Consider the following 12,051-nt stretch of genomic DNA (forward strand, 5'->3'; position numbering starts at 1 on the left):
GTCAACCAGGATCCCTGAAACTGTCAAATATCATAATCGCTTTCGAAACAATCCATCTGATCAAGCTGCCCTTTTTAACGAATATTTTTATGAGCAGTTTTCTCAAGAGAGCGATTATGGCATTGACATAGATTTTCGTGATGATTGTTTTTCAACTCTTGTGTTTAGTAGAGAAGATGTTCTGTTGATTCTTAAAAAGTTAAATCCTAACAAGGCCCCTGGCCCTGATGGGATTCATGGGAGAGTCCTCAAAAACTGTGCCCAAAGCCTTGCATACCCACTTAGTGTTTTATTTAACCTGTCTTTCTCGAGCGGATGCATACCCCCTGATTGGAAGCTGGCACTTGTAGTACCAGTGCACAAAAAGGGCGATAAGTCTTCGGTTGAGAACTACAGGCCTATCTCGTTAACATCTCTTGTAATGAAAGTCTTTGAAAGGTGCATAAAGACTGCATTATACGGTGCGTGTTCTGATCTGTTGGATGACCGACAACACGGTTTTGTTAATGAACGTTCATGCACAACCCAAATGATACCTTTCACGGACAATCTTGCACTTGCATTGAATAACAGGTCCAGGACTGATATAATATATTTTGATTTTGCGAAAGCCTTTGATAGCGTTTCGCATGACCTCATTTTAAGTAAATTAAAGAATATTTTTAATGTCGATGGACTAATGCTTAAATTTATTAAGTCCTATCTTGAGGGGCGACAACAACAAGTAGTGATAGGAGGCCAAACGTCTTCTTCTCTACCAGTTCGGTCTGGTGTCCCTCAAGGTTCTATACTTGGCCCTTTATTGTTTGTAATATTTATAAATGACATGTTCTCCTGTGTCTCTGAAGGCACCAATATCGCCCTTTATGCAGATCACACTAAAATTTGGAGGGAGATTCTTGGTTACCCTGACCATCACATAATCCAAAATGACATCAATAGATTATATGATTGGTCAGTGAGAAATCGAATGAAGTTCCACCCACAAAAGTGCAAAGCCCTCTCTGTGTCCCTGCAAAGAAACGTGCTGGATAACTTGCCATTCAATACCTTCTTTTATAAACTTTCTGGAAGTGATATTGACTTTGTGCCCTCTCAGTCAGATTTAGGAGTCGCAATAAACTCCAGGTTTAATTGGGGTGCACAATGTAAAGCGCTTGTTTCCAAAGCTACATCTAGACTTGGACTACTTAAGAGAACATGTCATTTCACTACTGATAAAAGGCAGAAAAGATCGTTCTATTTAGCGTTAATTAGGTCTATATTTGAACATTGTTCTGTCATATGGTCCCCTCAATCTGCAACTCATCTTCAACAGTTTGTTGCTATCCAAAAGAGGGCTATTAAATGGATCAATGGTGAACCTTACTCCAGTTATAATGACGATAAACTTGCTACAGAGCAAAAGAAACTAAATATTCACCCGATACACTAGGCACAATGCTCAAATAATTGATATGTCGGATACTTCAACTTACATGAGTACCACTGTGCCCTGCTCGGATGCCTTCCGAAATAGCTTTTTTCATAGATCTATGCTGAAATGGAATAGTCTACCAGTATGTATCCGGCAGTCAGAGCGGATTTCTACTTTTAAGGCCAAACTGATCAAGTACCTCTGGGCTGCCGATACAGTCTGGCCAGATTAGCTCATCAGTCTTATGAGTCTCAGAAATTTGTTTTTGTTGGTTACAATTCTGTCCGTCCAAGTTCCTATCTGCTCGTCCTTTTCTTTTTTCTTTATCAGTTGTGACGGAATTGTAATGAACAAAATCCTTATAATTATTTATGATATGTTTGATTTCTTGTTAATGTTTGTCATTCAAATTTGGTAGACGGCCCCAACGTTAATGTGGCTCTTGCTATGTGTTGGTTCAGCCGAATTAATTATTATATAATCAAGTTTATTTTTCTCGTTAGTTGCCATCCGGCCAAACATTAATTAAGCAACTTATATTGCAGTACCATTTATCATTTAGTAATCAAAATATGTCATTGTAATTTTGCATGGCTGAAATGTAACGCTTGATTTATATATATAATGATTAATTGAATTTTCAAATAAAAAAATTTGCTTACGTTGCAATTATTGGGCTCAAAGTCCAAAGCAAATAAGCTTATCCTCAGTAAATTCATCTATACCCAAATGTCCAGCTTCTCTACCAATTCCACTCTCCTTCCAGCCTCCAAATGGATTGTTAGCACTCCTAATAGCACCTTCGTTAACAGCAACCATTCCACACTCCAAATTCTCAGAAACCCTCCATGCTTGAGACAATTCCTGGGTGAAAATGTATGCTTGTAAACCATATCGTGTGTTGTTAGCCATCTCAACCGCTTCGGTTTCTGTATCAAAACTAAACAATGACGCCACCGGTCCAAATATCTCCTCGTGAAAGATCGGTAACTCATTATTTTCTCTGCACGATAAAATTGCAGGTGAGTAAAACGGTTGTTCACCGTATTTGACATCCTGATTTTCAGTTATCAGCTCCACATTTGTTGTATTCAAGGCCAGGGTACTTTCAGGCAACTTGGTCGTTTAGCTCCGGACAGTCTATGCAACGTCTATGCAACGTCCATGCAACAACAAAAGAACCGTCTATGCAACGTCTATGCAACGTCCCTGCACAATGAACACTCTATGCACACTCCCTGCACGGTCAGTCTATGCAACGTCTATGCAACGTCTATGCAACGTCTATGCAACGTCCCTGCACAGTACCATATGAACACCGCCTACTAGCCGGCTACTAGCCGGCTACTAGCCGGCTAGTATCCACTTTTGTAATAACAGCTCCTCAACTTCACATTACCAACCGGCTACTAACCGGCACTTGAAAAGTGGTCACTAGCCGGCTACTAACCGGCTACTAGCCGGCTAGTGACCACAAAGTGGCTACTAACCGGCTACTAAGCGGTCACTAGCCGGCTATTAGCCGAGCTCTAAAGCAGACCTACTAGTAGCCGGTTCCAAACCGGCTACTAGCCGGCACTTAGAAAGCGGTCACTAGCCGGCTACTAACCGGCTACTAACCGGCTAGTAACCACCAAGTGGCTACTAACCGGTCACTAGCCGGCTACTAATAGGTCTGCTTTAGAGCCGGCTAGTGACCGGTTAGTAGCCGGTTAGTAGCCACTTGGTGGTTACTAGCCGGTTAGTAGCCGGTTAGTAGCCGGCTAGTGACCGCTTTTCAAGTGCCGGCTAGTAGCCGGTTTAGAACCGGCTACTAATAGGTCTGCTTTAGAGCTCGGCTAATAGCCGGCTAGTGACCGCTTAGTAGCCGGTTAGTAGCCACTTTGTGGTCACTAGCCGGCTAGTAGCCGGTTAGTAGCCGGCTAGTGACCACTTTTCAAGTGCCGGTTAGTAGCCGGTTGTTAATGTGAAGTTGAGGAGCTGTTATTACAAAAGTGGCTACTAGCCAGTAGCCGGCTAGTAGCCGGCTAGTAGCCGGTGTTCATATGGTACTGTGCAGGGACGTTGCATAGACGTTGCATAGACGTTGCATAGACGTTGCATAGACTGACCGTGCAGGGAGTGTGCATAGAGTGTTCATTGTGCAGGGACGTTGCATAGACGTTGCATAGACGGTTCTTTTGTTGTTGCACGGACGTTGCATAGACGTTGCATAGACTGTCCGGAGCTAAACGACCAACTTCCCTACTTTCAACCAATGATGCTACTTTTGCGTGAGCTTTGCTGTTAACAAGTGGTCCTACACTAATACCTTCATCAAGCCCATTTCCCATCTTCAGTTTTGCAACTTTTTTTGCAAGTTTCTCAACAAATTCTGCATAAACACTTTTGTTAATGAGAATCCTGTTAGCAGCACTACAAGCTTGCCCAGCATTTCTGAACTTTGCCAACATGGTACCATCTACAGCTCTATCTATATCAGCTGATTCAAACACTATCAATGGTGCATTTCCTCCCAGTTCCAAGTGAATTGCTGAAGAAGTTAGACAATAAAACAGCATTGAGCGTGCCGCTCGCGGTAAATTCCAAGGTTTAAGAATGCATTTGACTCAAAAAATCTGGTTCCTTTACTTTTTCAGAGGAAATATGGATGCTATTGTGAAAGGTGCTAAGAAGAACTTGACAAGGAGCAGGCTCAGAAGGTTCTGGATTGGACGTTTTCTCTGACAACCTGATACTATTTTCTCCAGGAATCTGAGAAGACATGTGGAGTATGCTTAAGATCGTATGGATGCATTGGGAAAATGAACATGTCACTCAGAGTTTGACAATGTGAATTTGGCTACACTAAGATTGACTTCTTGGGATTTGTTATTGACGGTGTTAGTGTGGGTCATTCTGAAGCTAATAGTATAGTCAAGAAGTTCCCTAAACCTAAAATACAAGAAAGAAAACCAACGATTTTGGGGGTAGCTAATTTCAAAGAAGATTCATCAAGATTTATTCCTCCATGGCTAAACATTAACCTCCCTGTTCAGAGAAAGTGCAATTCGAGTGGGGTGCAAATTCTAGAGGAAGCTTCACAGTGTTAAAGACAATCTCGGCAATGTGTACAACCTTTACATTCCAAAGTGGAAGGAACGTTTAACATACAGGACTGATGCTCTGGCATTTGCGGTGGAGGTATGCTTTTATTCAGTGTCGATAAATTGGTTTCAAAATTGCCCCATCTCGTTCCATTCCAGACACTTACCAAGGCGGAGACAAGACTGGGACGCTAAGAGAGAGAATTTGGGCTATTATCAGCTGATAAGAAAATGGAGAGTGTTATTGCTGTGAAGGAAAAGTAAAAACCATCCATACAGACAGAGCCACTGAAAATATCCGCAAACGAAAAGACCCCGAACAAGATAATGAGGATGGTTAAATGAACTCGAGGCTGTTGAGTTTGAAGTTTGGTACATCCCTGGAGAATTGAATGGAGTAGTGAAGTCTGAGCAGATTGTGGGTAAAGACTGACATTAAAACGGATAGAAGCGATGTGAAGCAGAAAGTCACATTTTGCTGAGTTGAGTAAAGGTGGAGAGAATGACAGCTTGAAAAATTAGCCCATAGAAAAACGATGCCTGGATTAAGTGGACTAATCTGAATACAGAACAACAAAGGTGTATCTCTAGAGGTCCTTTATAAAAAAACATAAATTATATAAGTGTTGACAGCTCGGGCTGTTTTATAAGGAAGACGTATTGTCGTGCCACCAAGCCTTCAAGATAAAATAATTCAGAGTACCACTGCCAAAGCATCCCGGGCCAGAGATAACCGCAACCCAATCAGGGGCTTGGTTTTGGTGGAGATGTTTATCTAAACAGGTAGATAGATGCTTTCACCAAAGATATGTAGAACCTGTATTCAAGGGCCAAGAGTAGACCTGGATAAGGCTGAAATGATTATCACTGATGTCCCTAAATCCACGAGTTGATTTCTTTGATATTGCTCAATGGCCTAAATCGCCCAAAGGTAATTGTTGTTTCATTCTGTGTGTTCGACTTATGTACAAAAATGATAACGCTACGGCTCTGCCCAATCAGACAATATAAGGTCCGCAAAGAAGCATTTTGGAGAAACATATTGCTATTATGGAGTAATAGATTCTGTCTCTGACAAGGCCCTAATGTAGACAAATCAAGCCATCAAAGTACTGTGTGTGAGATGGTTATCGAGAAGTGCCACTCAAGCCCATACCACCCACAGGGGAATGGATCGGCTGAAAGATCAATTCAAACCCGTTAAAAGACAGACTGCTGTATGATAAGACAGCAGAACACCTTGACAGGATTGGGATACCCTTCTTCCATGTAGCTGTGTTAGTGAGATGAACAGGTCAAATGAACAAGTCGCTTTATAGGGCGTCACCATTCTCGTGTACTTTTGTTAAAGATGCTAGACTAGCGTTGTTTAATTTCTTCCAACTACCAAGTATTTACCATTGAGCTCAGTTCAAGAAGATTATCTTAGTAGCAGTAATCACAATCCGTGACATGGCAAGAAAGCATACAGATTCAACATGACAAGAACGCCTCAAAGGAGGTGTAAGGAGTGGAAGCAAGGAGACCGGAGTGATTATAAGCGTACACATGGTAACATAAAAAGATCTCGCCCTAAATGTGGTTGATGGACCATCCACATCGTTAGGAAACTCAGCGATGTAACTGGGAAATCACTTGATTCGAAGGGTAAACATAGAATTTATACACAGTAACATGATGATGACGCAGGCACCAGAATAGAAACCTGTTGCAAGCTGAACATCAACAGATACTGAAGAGGTGGAATATCAACAAACACACCAAGACTCCATATTATGCATCGTTAACACTACAAGTACTATAAGGTCCTTATCCTACACTACTGATATTCTTCTCACTACATCGCTGGTGGAAAAACCTTTTTGGATAAGACCACTAATAGACAACCTTGATATGCTGGAGATTTAGGGAAACCGTTCTGTCGGAAAGCCTGAAAGCAAATAGAGGGATTGCATAAGGGATCCTGAGGATACCATTAATGAGACGGATATCGCTACTGAGGAGAGTACGAAAACTACGGAGAGGACGCTACTGCGAGGTTATACTACTTCATCTAATGCTACACGTCAGGAGAGTCTTAAGGCTGTGTTATAGGTAATTAGAATCATTGACAGAATTGATTTAGACTTTTATATTTTAAAGCAACTTGTTTATTATGACGGTTATCGATTTATAGTGTTATGTTATTTAGATTGATACTTATAGTTTTCTTAACCTTTTTGTACCGCCGATTTATATGGTTTGTAGGGGAGTATTGAATTATTTAATGATTGTTCTTGAAACTATTTTGATATGGGTTTTTATTGATGTGAAAAACGTTTTCGAGAACGAATGAGTAAATGTTTTCTTTTTTGAGAGATTTAACACATATTTTAAAAATTTTTGTATTTGTTCGATATCTTTGGGATATTTGAAATTGACTCAATCTTACTGATGCTATTTATTAATTCATTTAATTTATTAAACCATTGTTAAACTTATACGTTTTTAAACTGGGTTTGAAATTTTATTTAGAATTGGGTTTTTAAAACTTTTGAAGAGAGGGTGTGATGTCAGCTATTTTATTTGCTGTTATCTAACGAAATCCCCTTTAGTTATTCCATGTAATACAGTTCTTGTAAGTTTGTTCTAATTCATTACCTGGTATTTTCATTGAATAGTAAACAGTACAAGAAACCTCAAGGGTCATACAACATATGACAAGTTATGTTGTCATTCGTTATAATGACCCGCCGGCACGAGTGCGCTGTCTCCCCTGTATCGTAGATAAACTTTACTATTGTGAATCCGACAATGGGGTTCACGACGTCATACAAGTTATGTCATGGTGCATCACGCCAAGAAACATTATTTAATGCGCGGCGCTGGCCAGGCAATGTATTAGTACAAAATTACTAATCAACAATTAAACAAGCTTATATGTACATGTGTACATCAATTAATTCCAAATTTATAACAATAGAAATGAAACTAACAATTAGATGTTTTTATTTTGAAAAGAATACTATTTGCTAATTGAAAAAAATTAAAGCAAAATTAAGGAATTACATTTGTTAATTTAATTTTAAATGCATGATGGTCTGCATTAAAATCAAAATTATAAGTTGCGCGCGCGTGCATATTTTATTTTGATAGGCTGCATTCTGCGTTCTGTTTAATTCGTAGTTTGATAATGAGCGCTACCAATGTTTTCAACTGTTCTCTTTGTTACTTTTATACAATATTTTTATTGAAAAATTTATATATATCGTTGTCATAAGTTTTATTATTATATTTAATCTTTTTTAGTTACATTACAATTACAACACTAAAACAAAGTGCACCAAATTCCATTGAATGTTACGACGTTACATTAAACGGAATATCAACTTTAACAACAATAAAGTGATGTGATAGCTAAATCAATGCTACAGTTTACTTTGCTACTACAAAAGCCATTTAACAGTTAATTAATTGGAATTTAAAGCAGGAATGAAGACAGTCTTTATACCAGCTGGAAAGAATCATTATATAAAGTTGAATAAATCGACTGAGTGTTGCTCTAACCCTAATGATTTTCAAGATCTCGGACTCTCGATTATTTTATTGTTACCAAATTTACATCCCTCGGTATTGATCCGCTTGCTCCACTATGCTCATCTTACTTCTATTTACTAAATAATTTTCAATTTTGTTTGTGCTGCAATACTATCTTAATTATTGATAAAAGAATTCAATTATCAAACCAATATATGGAAATACTGCATCTGAGATATTAATATCAAAAGCTAAGTGGTTTAGGTTGCTTAAGATATTTTTAATTTTTGAAGTAGTAAGTGTGGCTCAAAGATCTGATTCAGTGTCCAACAGTAATTAGATTTTGAATAAGGTTTACTAAATTATTTAAATCTATCCGTGATTTTATACAGCCATGAAACAACAGAATAAGTCAGTCAAAGCTGTGCAACAAATTTAAGCTGTTTTGAATTCGCATATAATTTACAAGCTTGAACTGTGCAGTTTAAGAGTTCACAGATTGTGATAAACAGAAGGACTTTGATAATTTAGGACCAAATGCCTGTTCGACAGGTTACATATGAGCTACGCGTATTTGGTTCGTCGTAGTAGACTGCTCAACGTTCACCCTTGTATATCTCTAACCTCATACGCTTTGATAGGCATTTTATGGAGACATTGAACCGTTAACAATGCTACAAAAGCCCTGCCAAAACGACTAAGAATTGGTGGCATGTGAGCATTACAAAGCAGTGAAAGCAGATCAGTACCTTGCAATTTATTGTCAAGACTTTGAAGTAGCCGCAGTAAAGTTAAACAAATCAGGCAAAGCACCTCTCAAAGGTACTGTCAAAAGTTCCTGTTGCTGATGTGTGACTAGTTTTTTTATCCTCGTTATTGCGCGCCATTTGCATTGTTTATACTCTGTGATGTTTAAGCCTATTATCGTGTTGAAATTATTTGTTTTAATTACTTTCTTTAAATTAAACTTTTTACTTTTTAATCAAACATTTAGGGAGTATAATATGCTCATAAATATTGTACTTTACCCTGTTCTGCCTCCTCCAGGGAAAGAAGCAACACATTGCAATAGTGCCCCGTCTGACAATTGGTGGATTTTCCCTAACAGCGCTTCTACTCTCAGGCATCTAACTAAAAACACACCTGTTTCTGTGGAGCTGGAAGGTAGGTGATATCTGATAATGTATTGCCATGTGCTTGATTCTTTGATAAGATAATAAAGTCGTACAGTTTATCCAATAGATCTAGTGTTATTGTTAAAATCTTTATAATTCTAACATTCTTCAGGGGATATATCATTTCTGTACGAATGCTAAAGTAATGATAAATCGGGAAGCCACTAACATCACTGTCGAAAAAAGTAGAGAAGGAAAGCTGATAAAATGGGTGAAGTTGGAATGAAGACTCAGGCATTGGAGGTTACATTTTCGTTTTCATTAGTGGATTTCCGGTCAATATTGTTTTTATCCAGTTTGCCAGTTGTTTTTTTTTTTTTTTTTTTTTGGGGGCCGAATCAGTTAATGGTCACCAAATACTAGTTTTTTCTGCAACTTCTTCAATCGAGTAAGACATGGCAACATACAGACTTCAACCAGCAACAATAAAAACAATAACCATCCTAGTGTAATCCTAGTGTAACACCTAGTGTAATCAACAGTGTAAACTCCTAGTGTAACACCTAGTGTAACTCTTGTGTTTCCAACTAGTGTAACACCCCAGTGTAACACTAGTGTAACACCTGTGTAACACCTAGTGTAACACCAGTGTAATACCTAGTGTAACAACTAGTGTGTAACACCCCGTGTAAACACTAGTAGTAACACCTTGTGGTTACACCTAATGTAACACCTAGTGTAAACACCTAGTGTAACACCTAGTGTAACACCTAGTGTAACACTGGACTCCCAGGACGAGTATGACTGGGCAGCTGAGAGTCTAATACCGGAGGAGTATCACGTGGTACGTGTTAGCGGGGTACATGGTCTCAAACATAGAAGACGCTCCAAACACTTCAACTAACTGAAGAGCATGAGCACCATGTCCACTCTTCCTAGTCTTCAAACCTACCAGTAGGAAGGAGGTTAGTCCATACTCAAGTTCTCTTTAAATATAATACCTATAATATGTATTTCTCGGGATTATAGTACTGAGAGATATAGTATACATTTTATATATTGGACGTGATTGTTGAATTAAGGTAAAGAATGTTTGTTCTTGGTTAGATTGTATACACCAAAACGGTATCTGAAGAGTTTGTTATTCAGGTGATGCAGCTGATGGGAGAATAAGTCACTAATTAAATGTGCCACATGTGAGTGCCGCATGTGAGTGCCACATGTGAGTGCCGCAAGTACCACATGCTACATATGATAGTGCCACAAGTGCCACATGTGAGTGTCGCAAGTGCCACATGCTACATATAATAGTGCCACAAGTGCCACATGTGAGTGTCGCAAGTGCCACATGCTACATATGATAGTGCCACAAGTGCCACATGTGAGTGTCGCGAGTGCCACATGTTAGTGCCACAAGTGCCACAGTGCCACATTTACGTTATAAGGTTGTCTGTGTCATTATGGCATGATCACTTTCTTGATCTTCAGCTTCCTCGTTCACTTCTTCGGAGTTATTATTTAGTACCTCCACATCTTGTAAAATTTTACACTGAGATGCAAGACCGAGGTGGTCAAATTAAAAATAGTTTTCAAAGACTAATTGACCATTGTTAATGATCTGGCCCGGCGCGCGCTACTTCGTAGCACTTGCCATCGAGAAGAAAGCGGCGCGCACTACTTCGAAGAAATTTAGACGAGTAACATCCGTCAAAAAGACTAAGAGCAAGTATTATTTGAGTTGACATACTATACGTTGCATGCCACTTTTGGGATACGTTAACGTAACATGTTTACCTGGGGACCCCAGGCTATTATGTTCATTAACCGAATAGAGATTAGGCGGAATGACAGGCTGAGCGCGGCCCAGTAAATAACATGTATGTCCGTAAAATGTTGATACATATTACGTATCACAATTATCAGCGGCGCGCGAAAAGTGGCATGCAACGTATGTCAAGTAAAATGCAATTACTATATAATTATAAATAGGATTTTACTAATTCACTCGCCACCGCGCTATCACGTGTTTTTAATGCCGTGATTTCATTGGTCACCTCTATACCGAGCATTGTAGCGCGATGCACTACTGGGTCGCGCCGCGCATCTTACTGGGCCGCGCTCAGCCTGTCATTCCGCCAAATCTTTATGTTAATGAACATAATAGCCTGGGGTCCCCAGGTAAATATTATCAACACCGACTTTTAATGTGTAGGAGTACAGCAACGAAATATATATATATATATATATACAAGATATTGCGAGCGTCCTGTTACTCTCTTAGATGCAATCTCTGTAAAGTATTGGACGAGAACTGATTTTAAGTAAGGATTTTAAATCAAGTTCAGGATTAGAAAAAAGTTCTCCGATTTGCAGTTTGAATAGTATGTGCTTGTGACGCATCCGGTATCAGCATAATCTCAGAGTAAACATGTCTCGCGTGCATATCTTCTTTATCTTTTTTAGCAGAACTCTTTCCTCAGAAAGTCACCGAGTAAAAAGTCAGATGACTGTAACAAAGCAGCAGAAATCCCAGACATTAATAGCCCTCTCTCATCATTATGCTGAAATTTAAAAAATACAATTCGTGACTCTACAATGGTATAATTGAGACTTTTCAAATCTCAATCAGGTTTTAATTATCTCAGTTACTCGCCAGATTTTGAACGATTAGGCGCTAGACAGTATGATTCTAAAGATTTACAATCTAAAACTTTGTACTACCTTTGTTCATCCTTAGAACAATTACATCACGAAGCACTCCAGCGGACGAAGCACTCCAGCGGACATCTGAGCAGAAACGATTTCACTCGACCAAGGTACTGGAGCTGAAAAATTCAGAGTCATATCTCTTTTGTAAACAAGTGAAAAAGAAGTACTAAATTACAAACAATGTCATTAAGCTTATTAGCGATCATGG

General features: G+C 39.1%; 1 protein-coding gene across 1 annotated transcript; it reads right to left on the minus strand.

Moving 5' to 3' along the window:
* Positions 1-2,095: 2,095 nt before the first annotated feature.
* Positions 2,096-12,051, minus strand: LOC134814877 (succinate semialdehyde dehydrogenase-like). Its single transcript, XM_063823180.1, has 3 exons — positions 11,599-12,051; positions 3,614-3,950; positions 2,096-2,420 (listed from the first exon to the last, which is right to left on the minus strand). Exons 1-3 carry the CDS (start codon positions 11,669-11,671, stop codon positions 2,096-2,098), a joined length of 735 nt encoding a protein of 244 aa, XP_063679250.1. The 5' UTR covers positions 11,672-12,051.

Source organism: Bolinopsis microptera, chromosome 5 (genome assembly GCF_026151205.1).
Source record: "Bolinopsis microptera isolate Bmic1 chromosome 5, MBARI_Bmic_1.0, whole genome shotgun sequence".
NCBI classification, from domain to species: domain Eukaryota; kingdom Metazoa; phylum Ctenophora; class Tentaculata; order Lobata; family Bolinopsidae; genus Bolinopsis; species Bolinopsis microptera.